Source organism: Arachis hypogaea, chromosome 9 (assembly GCF_003086295.3).
Source record: "Arachis hypogaea cultivar Tifrunner chromosome 9, arahy.Tifrunner.gnm2.J5K5, whole genome shotgun sequence".
Lineage (NCBI taxonomy): Eukaryota > Viridiplantae > Streptophyta > Magnoliopsida > Fabales > Fabaceae > Arachis > Arachis hypogaea.
The window spans coordinates 112,416,186-112,440,444 of NC_092044.1; the positions used below are offsets into that span (position 1 = coordinate 112,416,186).

A 24,259-nucleotide genomic window follows, 5' to 3' on the forward strand; every position below is an offset into this window, starting at 1 on the left:
AACTTCACGTAAAATTGACTGCATATGAATTTAAACTAACCCTTCTTTTTATCAATATTTAGAGAAGTTATAGCCGGAATTGACTTAAAAGGAGGTAATATATGAGAAGGGTTGCATGGGGGGTTAGTTACTTATTGGGGTCACTATTGCCTGTGAAAAGATACCCAAATCTTTGTCTGATAAGTCGGACATACTCGGTTGCAGAAATCACTGCCAAGTATCACAGATTTGGGACACAAGCTAAGCCATGTCATATGGCCTCTTTGGATGGCCATGGCCCCCTCATCATAACATCTAAAACTTCACATGTCCTTTTCTTCTGACTTTCTAAAGCAACTACATATTGATCCCTAAAATGGGATGCTCCCTTCCTTAACAATTAACCAATTTCCCTAAAAAAAAAATGGAAATGATACATATATGTTAAGTACTTCCAAGTTTATTGCTTCACATTTTCTCTTTTGTGTGTGATATTTTAAAATTTGAGACTTGCAATTGGAAAAGAATTTTTTTTATACAAAATTAAAATAAAAAATTTTAAACAGATATTTAATCGTATATTACCACATCAGTCAAAATAATTATTTTTTAGATTTATAATTTAAAAAAATTATATAAACGCATGAATCTAATTTTTTTTTTTGGTGACTAAATAGAAAAGAAAGAAAAAAGAGACAAAACCAAATTAATTGGCTAGGGTCATATCTAAATCTATTAGATGTTGAAGCTCACTCCATGGTTGGCTCCAATTCGAGAAGCAGCTGCTTTAGCCATACAATCTGCAACACTATTTGCAGTCCTCTGAATTAAAAAAATAGAGACTCTCCAATTCCAATTCATAACCTCCTGAATATGCTTTGCCAAATCCCATTCCGGAATATCCTTACTAAGCATTCTTTGGTTTACCAAGAAAAGAGCTTCTAAACAGTCTGTTTCACAAATAACCTCACGAAATCCACTCTCCCAAGCAAGAAGTAAACCTCTCAAAATTGCATACAATTCAGCAAAAAGAACACTGCACACTTCGACTTTTCCAGTGCAACCTTTCAACCAACATCCATCAGGATTGCGAATAATACAACCAAAACCAGCATAGCCAGAAGGAGCAAACCAACTAGCATCACAATTCAATTTAACAGAATGAACTGGAGGTGGAACCCAATGCAAACAAAATGAAGGAGGAGACAGAGATTGATGCATAGCAAAAATAGTGTGAAACTCCCTTACTGAACTACGAATCAAACTCACCACTTTACTAGCACTCCATGAATCATCAAACGCATGAATCTAATTAGATGTTGTATAAAATTTTTATACTCATCGTATCAAAATTAAACTCTTTAATAAATATAAATAATTAAGCTTATTTGATGGCCTAGATTAATTAAAACCCGAAAAGAGGATATTTGTGGTTTAGGCTAATGAAATTGAAAAAAGAGAGGGAAAATGATTTAGCAAGACACACTTGTGTGTTTGCATTGGACCACTTAGACATATTACTGTTTGTGCCCTTTTGTTTGGGTATTTAATGTTACTTGTCCCCATCTCCCTTATAAACGTTTTCTTTTCTATATAAGACATCAAATGAATATGGTGGGGTAACCCTATTGAGGCGCCAAGATTATTATTTGTTAAGATGAATCTACTCTAACCCCATTGAGTAAATTAAATCAACATTTGGCTTTCAAAGAAAAAAATATTTTCAATTTTTTTAAGAATGCTTGAAAAAAGTTATGGTGAAATTCAATTTTTAGATAATATTTTAGAATATATCTCTTTATATTTAATGCATTTTGTCATACAATAATTTTGAAACAATTATTTTATCATTTTTTTCTTTCATAGTATAAAAAATAAAATCTTTTAGTGGTTAAATTGAAGATTTACTCACTACTTGTCTACTTATATTATTACTATGAGCTTCCAAACAAGTTAATAGCTCAATGTCTTATCCTCTGGACATGGTTCATTTTTATCTACTTAGTATAGTAGGTGATAAAAACCAAAATTGTCATAAAACAACGTGTGCTATTGCCTAAGTTCATTTAATGTTTGCTTCTAAATAAAGTCTCTAATTTATTAGTGATAGATTAGTCTAGCAATGCAACCCAGGTTGATCAGTTTCTAATTATAGTTTAGATGAATTGATCATGGTTATGAAATTAGAACAGTGATTGGTAATTACTTTACCATAACTTGAATTGTACCTTTCAGGTCTTCATCATAAATCTAATTATTCCAACAATATTCTCAAATGTTACATAGAGTAGGCCCATGTAGATATAGTTAATTAAATTAAAATTCATTATGGTTAGAAATGTTTGTAGTTTGGACCACAATGCGATCTGATCTGAATTTAAGATAAAACATAATAGCGATGCTGATGATAATTGTCTTGTAGGCATTTATATACTTGTGTCTTATTGAATTAATTGATTATTCCCACATCTTGATGAGTATATGTATATATAAGATAGCCAAATTATAATAATGTTTACAGTGTTGAAGATTTTTGTCTCTGCTTGAGAGATGTGGTGGCCAGTTAAAATTTGATGGATCATAAACTAACATTGGATGCCAATTGCTGGTGGTAGCAAGAAACATTAAGTGTGTAACAAATTGTGATAATAATTTGGTCACGCATCAGGTGTGGAAATGCAATTGACAGAGGTTTTTGGGGGGCCATGATTCATGCATCAACATTCAACTGCGCTGTGCATTGAAATAGAATAACTTTGGTTTTTTGGGGACCATATTGTATATGGAACTTTGGATAGTTACTTTCCTTTAGAGTTTGAGATATTCACAAATCAACACGTTGGCCTCAGGACTTAGATGCCTCTAAATTTGTCTCTGCATCTCTGCTATACTTCCACCTTTAAATCAACTTGAAAAGCTAAGATCATCTCTAGTGTCCGAGGAAAAAACAAATGAGTTTTTTCTTGCTTTCTACTGATAATATTGTAACCCTCTGTTAATTCGCTTTTTGGTTGTTTACGGTGTCCTCCAATTTGACATGCCAAAGACTAATTTATCGTTGATCGGAGCTCCATTTAAGGGTTTGTCGCTGCGCAATGGGTTACTGCATGTACAAGGCAGAATTCGAACCCTCGACACTTACTTATAAGTGATTATTCGACATGAATTACTAATCTCCAAAGAATTCTAAAGAATTCCCCAATTCATTAATTTTTCTATACTTACAATGACTCATTATTGCTCCTATTTATATTCCTAACAAATTCTAATGTGCTAATTAACCAACTAATTAAGCGACTCAATATTAGTTGCGTCGTAACACTTTTTATTTATTAAATAAAATTTAATTTATTAAATTTTCATACTTAAATATAAAATATGTGCATTTAATTGTATAACGTTATATTAATAAAAATAATTATTTTTTATATTATTTACATAAATAGTCATTCAAAAAAATAATTATGATTATATGAAATAATTATGATTATACTAGTCATTCATATACGAAATTATATGACTGTGTAAAATATTTTACATTATCTGTAAATGAAAAGTAATATCTGTTAAATATGTGTAAAGGTATTGAAAATGGAGTTAACTATGGTGACAACTTGCTTATAACTTAACTAGGTCATTTTAGGTTTAAGTTTTAAAAATAACAGGAAATAAATATTTGGATTATATATAATGAAGTGTATTTTAGAAAGAAAACAAAATAGTACACCAATCATTTCTATATTTCTATTATATATAGTATTGAAGCCTAGATTATATGGGTTTATATCACATTTGTAATTAAGTCATATGCGATTTTAATTAATTTAAATAGAATTTATATTCTATTTAATAATAAATAAAATATAAGTCAATATATATTTTTCTCTTTAGCCTCCTCATGTTAATGACTAGTCGAATCACTGTTTTTTTACATTCTTTTTTTAAGTTTAATTAATGAGTAAAACAACTGATTATAACAATAAATATATTAATATATGATTGAATAATAATGTGAAAATATTTCATATTTTATTATATTCAAATTTAAGTCCATTGATTATCTCTCTTACCACACCATGATGACGAAACATAGAAACTATATATACAAACTCTGGATTTTTTTTTTCCTCCTTCTCTGGATTTCAATACTTTTCTTCAAATCTTTGAAGAATTTAATTACTTTAATATGTTGACTACAATATAATTAATTCAACACATAATAGACCAAATTAAAGGATAATGGATTATGGATGTGACATTTTACCTTAGTAATAGAGTGGGCTACCTCCACCTGTTTTGTATTTATCATAGAACAGTTGAATTAAAATTATATATATGTATTAAAAAGAGAAATAAGCATATCTTAGCATTTGAAATAATGCATGGGGACAATTGAAATTCTCATATGTTGTTTGTGTGGATTGACAAAATCATTTGATGCAATCATACATTTCCATGTAAAAGTTAGATGATGTAACCTTATGAAATCATAATTTAGTACACTAATAATAGCATGTTGATGTATCAACCTTGTTTCTAGGTGATATTATTCTTATTTTCTTCTAAAATTTTGATTCTAACATACATTATTGGAACCTTAGTAACATAATAAAAAAATGAGTGAATATCCCATCTGACCCCTCACAATTACTATAAAAAGACAACGAGGTTCCCAAGAAAAAAAACATTTAATTCAGTCTCTGATAATTTTTTTTGGAACCGATTAGTCCATATACAAAAAAATAACATTAATTTTTTTAGCATATGAGCCTCGTTGTCCTTTCGAAGTAATTATCAGAGGTTAAATTGATTTTATTTTGTTAAGAATCTCATTGTCTTTCGAAGTAATTATCAGGGGCCGTTTTAAATTTTATTCTAAAAAAATATTAAGTGCATACAAAAAATTATTTATCGAATTAATTATTATATATTTATATATAAATATATGTCGTTAATTTTATTTTTAATGTATATAATTTTTTTATACATATAGTATAATTATACACTTATGATATAAAGGAGAAGGATATTAGCAAGTCTAAATGACAAAATCATAATTATTATAGAAGAAAAAAGTTAGATTGGTATCTAGAAACAATGGTTAAAAGTTGTATCTAACTGGATGCTAGGAAGATTAGCACAAATTCTTAATTATAATTGATTAATAAATCCCTATTACACTAAAAGGGAAAGAATATAAGAAATTAAGTGTGCAGAAATTAAGAGACAGAAAGAAAGCAGAGGGAGGGTCCACCAGCACTTATGGTCCTCTTTTCTTGTCCTTTTGGACTTTACAGCTGTAAGCAAGGAAAAGATCAGACTGAAATTTCATTAGATGAATTTTAGCCCAAATTTTTTGTATTTATGTGAATCAATTAACACAAGGTTGAGTTAGACTTGGTCAAAAAAGAAAGTTTTTAAATTCATCAAGCTTATGCATCATATTATTCTTCAATTATTGTTGTGGGGACGTACTTACTCATGGTCTCACGAGTCCTTATTATTATTAGCTTTGGTCCTAAAAATAAATAAATAATTTTTATTATATGTGACTTCTATTCTTTTAAAATGACTCAAAAATAAATTAAATAATTTATAATTGTATCCACATTAACATAATTTAAGGAAAAAAATATTAATAGAGGCAGAGACAATCTTCCTACAAAATCAGATTTTGTCCCCCATAATAAAATCCACTGCCTTAATGCATTACAATATCATAATTAAGGATTAGTGGGTGTTTAGTCAAAGCAACCACAAAAACTAAAACCATTTTTTATATTTACTTATTGTCTCACTCCACTTAATAGAGACAAACCAATATGGCATTGTTATTACTTTAAATTCCTCCAATAAAAATTGGTCTCATATACTAAGGTAAGAAGTCTTAAAATATATGGCATTATTATTCATTTATTCTTATTCCATTTTGCTTTCATGCAATGAACTTAGATACATTATCTTTATAGAAATTATACATATAATATATAGTAGTTATACACGTGAAAAAAGCAAGGTGAGCTTTAATTTTATTTTCACATGGGAAGAAGAAAGAAGAAAGAAAAATAAAAATAACCAAAAGGTGAAGCATGCACTATAGTCACTCCACTAGAACGATAATCATGAATCTTTGCATTCATAAAAGAAAAAGGGTAAGGAAGAATTACAAAAAGGAAAAAGAAAAGAAAAGAAAAGAAAAATCTCAGCGCAATTTAGAGAAAGAGAAGGTCTACGGAATGTTATCAACATGGTGCATGCCACCTTTCTTGTTTCTTTAAAAAGATTATGCACTTAATCATCTAATCCAACTAACGATTAACAAAGTAATTAAAAGTCTCCATAAACATGATTAACCATTTGTCTCCTATATATTAGTAATAAGTAAGATTGAATATATTTTGCAAAGTTTATAACTACATTATTGAGAATATATATTTTGTAATTTAATTTGATGTATCGAAAGAAGTAAGATTACAGTGGAATTGACAGAGATAGCAGAGCAGAGAGAGTTTTTATTATTAATTAAGATGGTTAGTCACTAATTAAAAAAAACAGTACATTCGTCCTTACATGCCTGGCCCTATGAGAACTTCTAAGATTGCGTGGAAGCAAGAGTCCGCAATTAATATTATTGCACAAAATGCAACTCTTTCGAAGTTGCCAACTATGTGCATAAATTAATTAATTCTAAACTTTCTGATTAGTAAGTAATACATGGATCCATTAGCTAACAACATGTTATTAGTTATTATTACTCAGGCCTCTATCATCAAATATGAAGTCATGAAAAATTACATTACTCTCAAATCAAAATTATTTGATAATTTAATATACTTGATTAATTTGTTATTGAATAAATTTTAAATTAATTCTCAAAAAATTTATTAATTATATTAGTCTTTAAAAAATATAATTGTAAATTAAATTAGTCCGATAATATTCAATGTGACATGATAGGATAATAACAGCAAATTAATACTACGAACCAAAAATCATCATATCATGCGATATTTAACAGGACACATCATTTAACAGTTAAAATGACCCATTGATTTAGAATTATATTTTTTTAGGACTAATAACAATTAATAAAATTTTTCGAAAATCAATTTAAAAATATTAACCCAACCATCATTTTTAACTATGATTTTTGACAAGAAAACAAGTGAAGGAGCGCAAGTAGAGAAGAGGAATAGTTAAGTTGGTAAATATATTGAATTAGTTGAGGGGTTAGGTTAATAGTAGTGAGTAGTGAGGGATTAGGGTCAGTGGAAAAATAGTATTTAAAGAGAAAGGGTGATGGCCCTTGTAACGAGGTCAAAAGAGTGAAACCCCCAATGAAGAAGAAAACCATCACACCCTCACTGGCCGACAAACCACTCTTCCTTTCACATGCAAACAAACAAACCTCACCTTCCTAATCTCTGCATAACAACCCTTTTTTATTATTTCAAAAAAACTAATTAATTAAAGTAATGGTAGAAGAAAAAGGTTTGTGTGGACCATTTTGGGCGCCCATCTCAATGCGCCAAACACATTCAAACACATAATAATAATAAGGCAAGTGAATACTGAATAGAATTAAAACACAACACATAAACAAAATTGTTCCCAATTTATTATACTAGGAAAATTAAAGATGTAACATATGTCCAGATTTGGTATGGTCTAGAAGAGATATATCATAGTCCTCATTGCCAACTTTGTCCCTCCTCTCCTCTTCCCCCTTCTTCTATGACCTTGTTGGACATTGTTGGAAATGAAGAGATAGATAGAGAATAATAAGAATAGTAAAAAGAGCAAAGGGGTACTTTTTATGGGGTGGTGCCAACAATTCCGACAATGACCCTGTTAAGTGATGACAATTTCAATTGTTGTTTCTTGTTCTTCAAGAGAGGCTGAGCCTGAGGCTCCTCTTGTGATGGTGATGACCCCACCACCACTTCCCACGAATCGTTGGAACCATCATCAGAGCTGAACACTGCATCAATTACGCCACTTGGGCTACCAGGGATTTCCTCATACTTTCTCTTCTTCCCCCTCCCACCATTATTATTATTATTTGTCACCTCCACTATGACTTTATAACATTCATCTACCTTCTCCTGTACACATGCATTGCAATTTATTAATTAATCTGCATTCATTGCATCACCACTTACTACTAATCTAATCTATTCTAATATACTAACCTTGTTCATGTTGAGAACACTAAGAAGCTGGTTTTTGTATTCCACTCCCTCAGTGTTGTGATGAATCTGGCCTATTACATTCAGCATTGTTGCAGTGGCCAATACAGAAGGAAGACAACCAACAAATCTTGAATCTAGATACCAAAAATGATAATAATAATAATAAGCATTCATTTAAATAATGAGATCTAATTGAGTGTTAATTAGTTGTTAATTATTATTATTCTTACCCAATAGCAAAGACAGAAGAAGATTCTCACAACGCTTGAGGAACTGCCAGTGAAGATGTGTTTTGAGTCCCAACCTCCTTATAATGTGATCTAGAAATGAGAGTGGGGTCACAGGGTGCATCTTCCAATTCAAGGTGGACAGAATCAGAAGCTCCATTCTCTGAATAGTCTTTGCCTCAAACACATATTTTGCATCTTCTACCTGATGATGATTCATGATCAAATAATCACATTATTAGAAATGTCATGATGAGTTTTCTGATATAACTTTTAAAAAAAAACACGTACTTGAAGGTCCAAGAGAAGAGGCACTTGAGTTTCTTCAACTTTAGCAGCCAAAGAGATGCAAGTGACAGAGGCAAGTTGGATCATCCATGGCTTCTCCCTTTGAAAATGGAAGCTCAAGAGGAACCTATCCAGATAAGTAACGGCAAGTGTTGCCGTCAGAGCTGAGAACCCGTAATGAGCATTCACCTTAAGCATCCATTCAACTGCTTCACGGCGAGCCATACACACAGAAGAAGAAGAAGAAGGATCCAATGCTTTCATGACATCATCGCCATTGTTATAATAGGCTTCGTGGTCAAGCTTCTCTTTGGAGAAGAGAGTGTTGAGCTCTTCGTCTTCCCAGAACATGTCCTGCTCCAACAAGAGCAGAGGGTCAAGGGAATGGAAGTTCAAGTTGAAGTTGACACCATCATCATCTTCTTCATGGTCGTGGTTTGTTGTGACATCACTCTCTCCTGAGAACTCTTCTTCCCACTTTCCTTCGTCGCAGTAAAGGGCATCGAGGACAGCGTGTTGGTGGTGATGTTGTTGTTCTAGTTGGTCATTGTGATGTTGGATTGCCATCTTCTTTCTTCAGAGAAGAAGAAGAGGGTAGTGTGTAGTTGTTTGTTCATGGTAAAAAGAAAACACTCATCACTCTCACACCCATCTTCTTCTCCCTTTACTACTTTTATTTCTTCTTCGAAAGAAGATGGAAGAAGAAGAAGGAAAGCAGAGAAAGAAAAACAGTGAGAGAGAGAGAGAGAGAGAGAGAGAGAGAGAGAGAGAAAGAGAGAGGGATTGATATTGAGCAGAGTAGGTTTCACGCTTGTCTTTTACATATTTATACATCCATCAATTTCTTAAGAAGACTGATACACTATTTATATTCACATACATAAAACATAACCCTTTTTTTTTTTTTGCACCCGTTGAAAGGAAGATGTTTAACGAGTTTGGTGTTAAAAGTGTGTTTTATTTATTTGATCATATTTAAAAAAAAATAATACTTTTATAACATATCAAATTAAATCTTATAATTTATTATTTAATAATAAAAAATATATTTTTATATAAAAATAATTATAAAATTTTTATGATAGTATTTATTTTTTTTACATTGCAAAGGTATCTAAAAGTTCTATTTGATATCGTGTTATAATAAAAGAGAAAGAGAAATGCTAGGAGATTGATATGATTTATTTATATTTTATATTTTTTATTATTAATTAGTTATTAATATTAAATAAATAATAAAAAATAATAAATTTTAATGATTTTTAGTATTTTTCATAACAAAATATACAGAAACAATAAAAAATATTAAAAATATAAGATATAAGATATAAGATAGAAAAGTTATAGGTATAGTTTCTACTGTAAATAAATATCTAAATCTCTAAATTTTTGTTTTCATTTTCACATTTCTGTTCCAATAACCTTAATTTGAAATTAAATCATCAACGCTGTAGTAGAGGATGCATTTATATGTATATAAATTGATATTTTTGCGATACATTTATTAAATTTAAGAATAAAAGATAAATTCAAGTGGACAAAACTATAATTTTATTAAATAATTATGAATTGCCTATCTAAAAAGTACGTCACCAATTTAAAAGTATATTTAAACACAATATTTTTCATTTGTCATTCATTTTTGTTAACTAAGTCCTAAAGATAATTTTGAAGTTAATAATAATAATAATAATAATAATAATAATAATAATAATAATAATAATAATAATAACTAAATGGTATTAAAAAGTTTAAAAGCTCAATTTTATTATTGACAAAAAAATATCTTTTTTTTTTCAAATTAGTGAAGGATATTCAAACTAAATGATTATTTTTATACTTTTAAAATCACTAATCTACTTCTACTAAGTTAATTCCTATTCAAAGAGGTAGATTCGTTTGTGGGTATGATTGGACCTCATTCAATTGTTTCAGCACTCGTATAAGAAGCCTCATTCTTTTTTTTGGCTGTGTTTAGAACATAATAATAAATGTGACAAAAAGTTAAGCATGCATCTAAACATTTTATTTAAAAATTATTCTCTATATACAAGTGTTTTTTTATAGAGTAAAGTATCATTTTTGTCCTCAACATTTGAGGTAAGTCTTAAAGTTGTCCCTAACGTTTCAATCGTCCTATTTAAGTCTCTAACGTTTCATAATTGACTCAATGTTGTCCTGCCGTTAGGAATCCGTTAAGGATAAAATTAAAATTTATTTATATGTATCATTTTTGTCCCCAACGTTTTCGTCCTATTTAAGTCCCTAACATTTCAAAATCGTCTCAATTTTGTCCTGCCGTCAATTCTGTTAATGGATCTCTAACGACAGGATAACATTGAGTCAGTTTTAAAACGTTAGAGACTTAAATAGGACGATTGAAATGTTAGGGACAACTTTGGGACTTATCCCAAACGTTGGGGACAAAAACGATACTTTACTCTTTTTTATATAAGCCTTATAAGTTCATATATTCATTTACAGTTAAAATGCGTCTTTTCTGGCACGTCTAGTCCAAGCGCTTTTTAACAGACTTTTCAATCAACGTGCGAATATATAACTTCCTTTTTCGAATTTCTTTTGCGTTTTCGTACCTTCTCTCTGCGATCTCTTTTGTGCGTTCCTCTCTGTGTTCTTTTTCGGCGTTTATGTGTGTTTCTCTCTGCATTCTCTTTGTTCGTTTTTCTCAATTTCCATTGTTTCTAAAATCAAACTCTCAAATCGTTTTGAAATCAAGTTATGCTATGAAATTGTATTGAAATCAAGCTCTGAAATCGTTTTGAAGATAATAGATGATTCAACTTCAGATTGTTAGGTGAACCATAGCGAAGTGAATTTTAAATTTGAATCCAATGAAGTTTCTGAGGTGTTGTTTAATTTCAGTTAATATTTTTGTTAGTAGTTTATGATTGAGGAGCTGAATAATATTGTGAACCTTGCTTGTGAAAATTGCTATTCATTGTTTGAATTGAATATAATGTACTAGTTCTGATGAATTTTCTGTATTTTATATCAGACTTTCGGTTGTAAATGAGAAATATTTGGGTGTAAAGTGGAAAAGTTTGGGTGTATTTACAGGTTCTTACTTTTTATTTGACTGAGGGTGAATTGTCTTATTATTTTAGTTGAATTGGTTTAGTTTCTGTTTGATGATGATCATGAATATGATTTTTGTTATTTTTTATGATGGTTTAATAATTGTATTTGCATTCTATATTTTATGCTTGTTTTAATATGGTATATTGTGGACTATTTTGGGTGTATTATGCAGTTCCTCTGTGATGTTGATGAGCAATTTGTTCCCAAGATTGGAATGACTTTTAACACCCTTGAAGATGCTGCAAAATTCTACAAGGATTACTCGAAAGCTGTAGGTTTTTTTTACAAGAGTTCGGAGCACAAATAAGAAGGGAAACAAAATTAAGAATCAATTGATTACATGTAGCAGAGAGGGAAAATGAAAATCGAAAATATCTCCGACGGAGAAGACAAACCCCTCAGCAAGATTAAATTGTCCCGCATGAATTTATATACACATATTGAAGGACATCGGTGTTTGGATCATTTCCAAAGTCGTGTTGCATCATTCACATTCTTGTCGTGGGATGTTTAAACAGCACAGGGAACTAAGCATGTCTGTGCGTCGTACAATAGAAAATAACGAGAAAGCCGAAATCAAACCAAGCAAAACTTACTAATCATTTGTGGCAGCAACCGGGGGTCACTGTGAGTTAAATTTTATCAAAAAAGACGTGAGAAATTACATCACGAGAGAAGTGTGGAATGTTTCGAAACTAGAGGATGCAAAAGAATTCAGAAAATACTTATTAAGAATGAAATAGAAGAATCAAAATTTTATTTTTGAGCTCGAACTCGAGGACGATAAGTCGATTAAGCTTGATTTTTGGACGGACGCAAGGATCATGGCTGTCTGTAAGTATTTCAAAGATGTTATTTCATTCGACACCACCTGCAATACAAACAGGTATTATGTTGTTCTGGTTTATGATGTTGAATTAATGTTGTTTTATAAATCTGCAACAGAGGTATACATTGGATGTTTTTAGGTGTAGACAGATTTTATTTGGGTGTATTTAACGACTTCATTTCTGTTTTGTCGTAATCTGTTTCAGGTATAATCTGGTTTTTGGTTTTTTTGTCGGGGTAAATCTCCACGGTCAGTCAACACTTATGGGATGCGCTTTGATGAAAAATGAAGATATTTAATCATTCAAATGGGTTTGAATGTTGGCTTTATAGCATGGGAGGAAATACTCCGAAAGGGATTCTCACCAATCAATGCGCATCGATGCAAAGGGCTATCGAGGCTTGTATGTCCACAACAATTCACCATTGGTGTATCTGACACATCATGAAGAAGATTCCAAGCAAATTAAACAGCTACAAGAGACACCTAGAAATCGAACAAGACATGAGCCACGTTGTTTGGAACTCTCAAACCAAAGAATCATTTGATAGGAATTAGAATGATTTTCTGATGAAGTATGGTCATGTGGACAACAAGTGGAGGTGTAAATTGCATGTTTTTGGGTGTATTATAGTTCTAATTTAGGTGTTTTTTGTAGAGCATTACGAAGACCGTCATATATGGATTCCAATTTATCTCGATCACCACTTCTGGGCCAGGATGAGAAGCACACAAAGGAGCGAGATTATGCATGCTTTTTTTAACAAGTTCATTACGTGGAACAGCTCACTTATCTAATTCATAAAATAATATGATAATTGCCTCGAACGTAGGGAGCAAAGAGAGAGAATCGGATGCTGCAGATTTTTACACCGTCATACCGTGTGCAACAAAAATTCTCAATAGAAGCTCAGTTTCAATAGGTGTACACTCACCAAAAGTTTAGGAAAGTTCAAGCACAATTCAGAGGAAAGGTGAATTGCATCACAAGATCAACGAACTCCGTTCTAGGCTCTTCGTTATACGAAGTTGTAGAACAAGTTTTCAACTCAATATTTAACAAGTTTGTGGTTACATACGACTCGGTAGCAGCCCAAGTGAAATGCCAGTGCTTATTATTCGAGTCAAGAAGGATATTGTGTCGTCACCCCCTAAGCGTGTTAAGCTTTGAACGAGTAAACAAAGTGTCACCGAGATACATATTGAAATGATGGAGCAAGAACGTAAAGAGAAAACACGCATATCAAGAGTAGCTACGACGAGCCACTGTTGGAGCCAATAAGCAAGAGGTTTGATGAATTGGTGTTTCATTCGTAAAATATATGCGAATTTTCATCAGATCCGAGAAGCTCACTGCCATTCTACACCGCGCCTATGATAACATCGTGGTTGAGATGCAAGAACTAAAAGCCAAAAGGAAGGGGACATGTTTGTTATCTCACGAATATGCTTAACAACCTTCAAAGTCCTCCAAGGGTAAGAACAAGATGACGTCCCAAAAATAGACCAGGTTTAAAGTTGGACAAACAGATTGCAAATGCCTCAAAGAAAAAGAAAATGAGAGCTCTAAGCGAGGTAAAAGTGATATTCTTTAAACATGAAGTAATTGAGTTTTTTTTTTTACAGTTTTGCTAATATATGAGTTAATTTTTTTTTCAGTTGAACCTTTTTGACAGTGCATCAGTGGTGCAACCAAATTCCAGCCAATATCATGGACATGTTATGAATTATCAGTTCAGAGATCCAGCAGCATAAGATAGATTTTTGGGTGTATAGTGAAAGTATTTTGGTGTACCGATGAATTTTTTGGGTGTATTTCAGCACTCTCTTATTTTTTTTATCTTTTTTTAATATATTTTTTGAAATGTTGCTATTTGTGTTAGAAATTAGTATGTTGTTTATATTTGTTTATTTTAAATTTGCAGTACATATACAATTCAATTTCTAAAGAGGTTAACAAATTCAAATTTCTGAATTCCCATAATTCTTGATTGGATTTTCATGAAAATATGTAAGCACTCAATTTGGGTGTATTCTGGTTATTTTTTGGTGTCTTATGAAAGTAATTCGGTGCATTAGTATGTTTGGTATTATTTTTCTTGATTTTTTTAACCTGTAATTGACAGTTTTTGAATACAGTACAGACAGTTTATTTATGCAAAAAAAATTATAATAATATTAGATTAAATATTCACAAACTTTATAAAAAAATGTTCAAACTATTACGAGACTACACAACACTCAAACTAATCACTGTCAATATCATATGAATCTATTTAATAATATGGACTCAACAACACTGCAGATGGCTTGGACAATCTTATTGCTTCGCTTTCCTTAATGGTTGTATCTCTGTCTTGATTCATCTCATAAAACAGAATCCGTAAAGCGTATTCAACTCTAAAGTGGTCCACCTCCGCCTACAGTTTAAAGAATATTCTTTACTGAACTCTGTTAATTTAGTAAAGTAATAGAGAGTTATATACTTATAAACACAATTATTTGTGTCCAATTATCCCAGTTATATTTTTCCCTTTTAATGTTTTGAGGCTCGATTATTTCAAGCCATTTTATTATATAAACTGCACAATCATAGCTGAAAACAAAAAAAAGATAGCAAATTAAAATAGGACAACAAGAGAAAACACAAAATTTTCACAGAAAAATATTTATATTCTGTTTTTCAGCCTGCAATGTTAATGTATGGCGATTTAATTTTATGATCGTCTTTTCTGTTAGGTTCCCCTGGCATATACCCTCACAGTACACCTTATTTTAAACAGAACTACAACCAAATATTAAAATGCAAACAATAAAATCAACTTAAAACAAATTTATTAAGCTTCGATCTGTTTGGGGGAGGGACACTTATTGTGATATGGGTCAATGATACAAAATTTTTCCTTTCTAATATCAGCCAACTATATCTACCAATGCTCACATAGCAAACAGGTGCAAATATCTGAAGTATGCCCACATTGAACAGTGTTTTAGTTTAATTGGCACATAATGAAATAATTGTGATAAGAAGTTTTAGAAACAAAAATTTATATAGATGGGATGCCAATTTTTTCAGGTCCAAAAAAGGTATGAACATTTTGTAGTCTTGAATGTCAAACCGCTTTATTTTTTGCATGTAAGAACTCGTCACCGTTATGATTCCCAATAGCCATGTTATGTAGCATTTGTGTAACACCGAAAGAAATAGTTATTACACCCAATATATTACATAAATACACCCAAATTGAGTTTAATACACTTTATCACAATAGTAGGAGGGAAGACAGTAAATTTGTTTTCAAATCTTTTAATATTTTGTTTGTTCAGAATCAGACACATAGCAGTGACAATCTAAAAAAATAAAACATCCAAATTAATTACATTAATCAACATTGCAATCACAGCTCATAATAGAATCATTAATCTTATTCTAATGTTACCTCAGCTTTGATATATGTACTAGCTTTTAGAGATGCGAAATAAATTTTTGACAACTGCATTAGTTGTTGGGCATTGAGGATGCACATTGGCTCCCACTCATTAGTACCTCCATCCTCGTAGCTCTTTCAATGTGTGGCCCAAAAGGTAGCACTTTTCTTTCAGGTCAGCCAACAATTTCGTCCTCTTTACAGGAGTTTCAAACTTTTTAAAAAATTAGTCGGCATGCTGCTTTTCGAGTCGGGGACTTTTATCTTCTGCAAAATTTAATGCTGTCGCAATCCCAGTATTTGCAATTTGTTCCACCAGCTCCTCTAATTTTTCAATTAGTATTGGCGTCTCAGGACTTTTTTCCTTCTCAGATCTCGGTTGACCCTCCTGAGTCAGTATTTCTTCCTGATTCGAATCAATGAAGTCAAGGCTGAATGAATGGTGCCGAAACTTGTTTTGGTACATAGGATGTTGTGTTGGCGATCATCATCAATGTAGTAGTGGCTTTAGGGGTTGAATTTCTGCGTGTTGACATATAAGATATTATAAGTATAAGAATATACGAATGATATCGAAAGAGAGTTATATTGTGTATAACTTACATTTTAGAAGGAGCTGATGGCACTGTGGGTATGCTTTCAGCAGGTTGTTGGAGTTGTGGCGTGCTGTAGGGTTAGAGAAAATGATTTAAATTATAAAAGAAAAAACCAATTACAGCTCAATTCAAATGAGATACACCAAAATAAGAAAAAAATACACCCAAGTAATAACCAAATACACCCGAATATTAGTCCTTACCCCTTAATTGTTTTTTCGCTAATTTTCTTACTTGGAGACATTGGGGGAGAGGATGGTTCAATTTGCATAGGACTTACTGCTGTTATCTGCGACGGAGGCATACATACTTGAATCGGAACTTTAAACAAGACAAAAATAAAATGTTAAAAAACTCCCTTAAAATAGATGATTAGAAGGTTAAAATTTAGTTGTAAAACTCACATATCAAGCGATTTAGATTGTGAATATGTCTTCATCCGAAAAATGATCATCTTTTGTTGAGATGGGTCACTGACTGATTCTTCTTCCAAACCCAACCTGAAATCCACCAAAATAATGTCAAAATACACTTGAAGCATTGAAAAGAAACACATACTCTACTTTTTGAAAACTTACATAGTTGTATTTTTTCCTGTCTTTTCTTTCTTGAATAAAACATTAAAAGGTTTTTTTTTCTAAAAAAGTTTATACAAATTAGAAGCAGATGGTAACAAAAGAATTAAGCAAATGGCATTAGAAACATAAATTACATGCTATCCGTGAGTTTGTTTATACTGCTTTGATCCGTTTGTGTTTGAAACACAGGATCATTTTCACTTCCTAAGTTCACCTCCGGCATTCTAAGCATAGAATAAACATATTCAGTAAAAATACTATTTAATTAAATCAGGATCTCAAAATTCTATCAAATAAAGGATCTTACGTTTTAGATGAATCATAATGAGCTTTCGTTGATGGGAGCCCAGCTTCCTTCATCATGGGAAAGCAAAAATAATTATCAGCAACAAAAAACAGCTCAAAATCGGCAATATACACCAAAATTCAACATATCTTAAGAATTATCATTGGGTTTTTTTTTTTAATTCTCTGAAGAATTCTTCTATTTCTTCAATTCTTACATCAGTTTTGACAGTACATGAAAAAGAATATATTAACAAATAATTTTTTGATGATAAAGAGTTATATAGCTTTACAACGTATCTTACACATCATAGGATTCAATTTGTTGTTCAGAAGACGAATCCCCAACAATGTGCTTTGTTTTTTTTGGATTGCGTCTTCGAAATAAAAAAAATGAATCAGACAAATACAACAAAACTGATAATAAAATACTCCCGAAAGCAGTGCATACTTTTTGGGTGGCGTCTGAATTTTTTCTTTGATTTTTGTTTTATTATTGATGACAATTCTTCGCTTCTGAAATTACATGAGAAACGCTCTATTAATACATCAAATTTTGATAATAAACAGAAAAAAAGCAATATAATGACAATTTCAAAATCTCACTCATCATCAGATTCACTTTTACTTTCTGAAAAGGAATCCTCCACAATCTGTTTCCTTTTTCTGGATACCATGCAAAAAATACTTTAAAAATGACAAAATATATCCAAAAACATTACTTACTTTTTGGTTGTCCTGGTGGGTTATTTCTTTGTTTTTTTTTTGTTCCTCTGAGTCTTATCTAGACATAGACTTAGGGAAAAAAACAAATTCACTCTTCGATGAACTTACCTTCTTTTTTTGTTTCTTTTTTTTTCTTTTCTTTTTTTTTCATTTTCTTCAATTTCTTTTTCACTTCCGCTCTCTTGACGATGCCTTGAAACAGTTGAAACTTTAGTTTACACCATCTATATAAATAAAATACACCTAAATTAGAGAAAATATTCTGTTCAGTTACCATATGACCATCAATTTCTGCTATGATCCTCGCAACCAGTAGCTCCTTATTCAAATGGCTAACCCAAGGCAGTCCAAGGATTGCTTCTCTTTTCTTATCTATGTGTTTTGTTATATGAAAATATACTATCATCAAGGCATAGAGGCAACCATCAATCGATTTTTAATTTTTTAAACGGTAATTGGTTATGCCTTTAATGATGAAATTGAGGACATGGCTGTCCCAGTTGCACTCTGTTATGTTGTTCAGTCGAAAAATTGGAGCCATATGGACATGAGATACTTTGTTTATGATAGTTGGCAACAAAAAACACCACTTGAATATAGAGGATGAAAATCTTCCTGAACATTATGCAATCTTGATCATTGTCAACACTGATATCCATCATCTGATAAGTCAGATTCTTTAATATTTTTCCCTGGATCCTTCTAAAATTTCTTTGTTCTCCTCAGAAAGGTATAAAAGTCACTTTTTTCGAAAAATAGGTCTCCTATAAAAAAGAAAATCAATTACACCCCAAATCACTTCAAATACACCCAAATACCAGCCATACACACCTAAATTTGTTTCCTGATTACATGAGATCAGAATAATATATTTCAAATAATAGATTACAAATAATGCAAGTATAAAGGTTTTTTTGTAATCAGTTACCTGATATATTGAGGCCAAGGACATCTCCTATTTTTTTGGGTTTAATTTTTAACGAATCGTACTTTGTGTCAAAATTTGTTTTCGTCCAAATTAAAGGAATTAGCTAATTCCTTCAACAGTTTGTGTGGCACATTCATCGGCGAGATGTGCATCAGACCACCAAATCTTAATTTTCGAACGATGACCTTTTTTGCCTCGCTCATTTTTTTTTAACTTTTCATTCAATAGTCATGTGGAGCATCTCAAATCCTTGGTTTGTTGTAAACAAAGCAAAATGAGAATCATTTAAATAAGCTATATTTATACTAGGAAGTAGGAAAAATTGACTTGGTCTAAGATATATATGTGTGTGCGTGCGCGAGTGCGTGCGTGTGCATGTGCGTGTGTGTGTGCTTATATTGTATTTTTTTTTACCTTCGCTCTTACTTGCCATTTTTACTGTAAGGAATAAAAAATATTAATGGATAAAAATACCAGCCAAATAACAGTCACACACACCCAAATATCAGCCACATACATGCAAATACCAGCAACATACACCCAAATAATTGCTAGATATACCTAAATACCAGTTCAAGCACAAGTACAAGTACAACAGCAACAGTTACACTACAAGCTCAAGCACAAGTACAACAGCGCGAGTCAACTAAACATGTATACAATGGGATTACAAGCTCAAGCACAAGTACAACAGCACTAGTTACACTTGAATACTCTTGATATATATACCAGACACATACACCTATATTTTTTTTGGATTACATGACATTATATGAGTTCAAAATGATACTTAAGTTCAAAATATCACTAAAAGCACCAGTCACATTCGAATTCGATTGATATACACCAAAAAATCGGTCATATACACCCAAATATGAGTTCACTTGAAATATAGTACAAAGTTTTTATGTATACAAACTCACTTCAAAATATGCAAACATGCACAAAAACGGATGAAAAAATACGTTAAACCATTCACTAAAAGTATGTAAAATAGTATAACTGACTTGAACAGTTTTACCAGAAACGTAATATCTACTTTAAACCAAGAACATGTAATGAATCTACTTAATAAAAGAGAAATACGACGATATAATGCTTCGCCTTGAAATCAGAAAGAAAAATCTAGAAGATTTGTGAAACAGTATCTTGAATAATATTTCTTCTTTCTTTTCAGTGTTTTTTGATGGCAATTTTGATGTTTGCTTGTTGATTTCGTTGAGTGTTGGTGAGGAGTTTGAAAGTTTCTTCAGAGTTTTCGAATGTGCCTTGAATCTCGACAGTTGTGGATTTGATCGAAGAAGAAGAAGAGTTATTCATAATGGTGAGTAGCGCGTTTTTGAAAATGGTTGAGTGACGCACGTATTTAACACGTTTGAGTTGGGTGAGAGTATTTTTTGTTTGGCTTGACCCAACTTATAAGATTTGAAGCAAAAAAGATTTGTATGTGTAGCATAATTGTTTGCTTAATTATATTGTATATCAACTACTTATTAAAAATAGAAAATTGTTTTATACTCCATTTAAATGTATCTCTAATTTAATTTGCTGTACTTTTTTCTTTCTGTATTTTAATCGATTGATAATGAAAACAAAAGGCTAAGTAGTACGAAGAATATATTAATATAGGGCCCCGCTACACATACAAGCAAATAACGCATACAATCCTTACAAGTTGGCCCAACTCAGGTTTAATCCACGCGCACTCCCTCCCTTTAAATGGAGCGTCAATTTCACGCGCGTTACTCGAACGATTACGCTTCGAAAAAACCGCTCGTTATGGCTCACTCTTCCTCTTCTCCTTCAAAGATAACACAAATCCTCAAGTTTCGAGCAACATTCCAAACTGAAGAGACATTTGAACTCGTCGCGAATAATAGCAGAAACCATCAACAAAATATTATTCAAGGTACGTTATTGTTTTACTCATCTTGTACATTTTTCACATTTCTGTTTCTGATTTCGAAATCGAAGAACTATGTTTTACTGTTCTTCTATGTTCTTCTAGGTTTTATTGATCTTCTTGTTCTAAGAAATTGAACACATGGTGTAAATATATTTGATCCAATTATAAGTAAATTTTTTTTCCATAATTAAACACTCTCTGGTGTATTCAAAATTTCTGATTTACAGGTACTATAATATGAAGTGGTGATCCAGATAGATTGGAACCCATATATGACGGTCTGCATAGAGATCTGCATAATACACCCAAACACAGACTATAAATACACCCGATAAAAAATTAAATTTACACCTCTACTCCAGATTTTAACCCAACACTACCTGAAAGCCACTTGTTGTCCACAAGACCAAAATTAATTAAACTCTCTCTGGTGTATTCAAAATGTCTGATTTACAGGTATTATAATATGAAGTGGTGATCCAGATAGATTGGAACCCATATATGACGGTCTGCATAGAGATCTGCATAATACACCCAAACACAGACTATAAATACACCCGATAAAAAATTAAATTTACACCCCTGCTGCAGATTTTAACCCAACACTACCTGAAAGCCACTTGTTGTCCACAAGTCCAAAATTAATTAAACTCTCTCTGGTGTATTCAAAATGTCTGATTTACAGGTACTATAATATGAAGTGGTGATCCAGATAGATTGGAACCCATATATAACGGTCTGCATAGAGATTTGCATAATACACCCAAACACAGACTATAAATACACCCGATAGAAAATTAAATTTACACCCCTGCTGCAGATTTTAACCCAACACTACCTGAAAGCCACTTGTTGTCCACAAGACCAAAATTAATTAAACTCTCTCTGGTGTATTCAAAATTTCTGATTTACAGGTACTATAATATGAAGTGGTGATCCAGATAGATTGGAACCCATATATGACAGTCTGCATAGAGATCTGTATAATACACCCAAACACAGACTATAAATACACCCGATAAAAAATTAAATTTATACCTCTGCTGCAGATTTTAACCCAACACTACCTGAAAGCCACTTGTTGTCCATAAGACCAAAATTAATTAAACTCTCTCTGGTGTATTCAAAATGTCTGATTTACAGGTACTATAATATGAAGTGGTGATCCAGATAGATTGGAACCCATATATGACGGTCTGCATAGAGATCTGCATAATACACCCAAACACAGACTATAAATACACCCGATAAAAAATTAAATTTACACCCCTGCTGCAGATTTTAACCCAACACTACCTGAAAGCCACTTGTTGTCTACAAGACCAAGAATAATTAAACTCTCTCTGGTGTATTCAAAATGTCTGATTTACAGGTACTATAATATGAAGTGGTGATCCAGATAGATTGGAACCCATATATGACGGTCTGCATAGAGATCTGCATAATACACCCAAACACAGACTATAAATACACCCGATAAAAAATTAAATTTACACCTCTGCTCCAGATTTTAACCCAACACTACCTGAAAGCCACTTGTTGTCCACAAGACCAAAATTAATTAAACTCTCTCTGGTGTATTCAAAATGTCTGATTTACAGGTATTATAATATGAAGTGGTGATCCAGATAGATTGGAACCCATATATGACGGTCTGCATAGAGATCTGCATAATACACCCAAACACAGACTATAAATACACCCGATAAAAAATTAAATTTACACCCCTGCTGCAGATTTTAACCCAACACTACATGAAGGCCACTTGTTGTCCACAAGACCAAAATTAATTAAACTCTCTCTGGTGTATTCAAAATGTCTGATTTACAGGTACTATAATATGAAGTGGTGATCCAGATAGATTGGAACCCATATATGACAGTCTGCATAGAGATCTGTATAATACACCCAAACACAGACTATAAATACACCCGATAAAAAATTAAATTTACACCCCTGCTGCAGATTTTAACCCAACACTACCTGAAAGCCACTTGTTGTCCACAAGACCAAAATTAATTAAACTCTCTCTGGTGTATTCAAAAGTTCTGATTTACAGGTACTATAATATGAAGTGGTGATCAGATAGATTGAAACCCATATATGACGGTCTGCATAGAGATCTGCATAATACACCCAAACACAGACTATAAATACACCTGATAAAAAATTAAATTTACACCTCTGCTGCAGATTTTAACCCAACACTACATAAAAGCCACTTGTTGTCCACAAGACCAAAGTTTAGCAGAAAATCATTCCAATTCCTATCAAATGAGTCTTTGCTATGAGAGTTTCATTTTCCCTCTCTGCTACATGTAATCAATTGATTCTTAATCTCGTTTTCCTTTCTATTTGTGCTCCGAACTCTTGTAGAAAAACCTGCAACCTTGGTATAGTTCCTGTAAAATTTTCCAGCATCTTCAAAGGTGGTAAAGGTCATTCCAACCTTCGGAACAAACTGGTCATCAACAACAGAGAGGTTGCAGAATATACCATGTCAAAAACTATAAATACACCATGTCAAAACGAAGCTGGAGTTACAGAGAGAAAAACTAACGTCAATGACGAAGAACAAACCAATGAGAAAGGAGAGGAAAAGAACGATCGAAAAACCAGGGGAAGACGCGCGAGAAGAAGAACGATGAAATTTGAAAAGAAAGAAAACAAAGAAGGAAACAAATCTTTTAAATTTGGTAGTTATACAAACGCGGGATCTTTGTATAGCGCGTGTAAGTGACGTAAGAGTTGCAGCGCGTTTTAGTAGATTAGGCGTTAATGAACTTGTAATAGTTACAAGCCCTAATCGCTTGTATACTAAGCTTTTCTCATTAATATATGGCCCAATAGAAACTCTATCATTTGAGTTTTGTTTTTCTTTTTTTGGTCAGACTGTTTTAGGATTGATTATTCATTTTGGTATTGAAAATGGGTCAGCTAACTAATTTTGAAGGTGAAGATAAGATGGACCATGTTGTTCAAAAATTGTTTTAGCCCAACGAGTTAAAAAAAACTTGAGAGGGTCCCACTCCTCTAAATTTAAATATTTAGTTTAAAAGTGTTGCGAATTGGAATCCTACTCTTTTTGTATATGCAGTAATGTAATTCGTTCATCATTAAAAAACTCTTAAATTATTAGATGATTAAGATTTTACCAAATTAAAAATATTTCATAAAACCATTTAAAAATTTTAAAAG

General features: G+C 31.9%; 1 protein-coding gene across 1 annotated transcript; it reads right to left on the reverse strand.

Annotated features, from left to right (window-relative positions):
* Nucleotides 1-7,575: 7,575 nt before the first annotated feature.
* On the reverse strand, nucleotides 7,576-9,528 carry LOC112711976 (cyclin-D3-3). Its single transcript, XM_025764738.3, has 4 exons — nucleotides 8,690-9,528; nucleotides 8,402-8,603; nucleotides 8,172-8,305; nucleotides 7,576-8,084 (listed from the first exon to the last, which is right to left on the reverse strand). Exons 1-4 carry the CDS (start codon nucleotides 9,251-9,253, stop codon nucleotides 7,794-7,796), a joined length of 1,191 nt encoding a protein of 396 aa, XP_025620523.1. The 5' UTR covers nucleotides 9,254-9,528; the 3' UTR covers nucleotides 7,576-7,793.
* Between the last annotated feature and the right edge of the window lie 14,731 nt (nucleotides 9,529-24,259).

What these genes read in the sequence shown, in the direction of transcription:
- LOC112711976 (XM_025764738.3), bottom strand. Translation starts at nt 9,253, where the DNA reads ATGGCAATCCAACATCACAATGACCAACTAGAACAACAACATCACCAC. An exon ending in CTCTTCTCTTGGACCTTCAA is followed by an intron (nt 8,604 to 8,689) that starts GTACGTGTTTTT and finishes AATCATCATCAG; the next exon opens with GTAGAAGATGCAAAATATGT. An exon ending in TCTTCTGTCTTTGCTATTGG is followed by an intron (nt 8,306 to 8,401) that starts GTAAGAATAATA and finishes TTTGGTATCTAG; the next exon opens with ATTCAAGATTTGTTGGTTGT.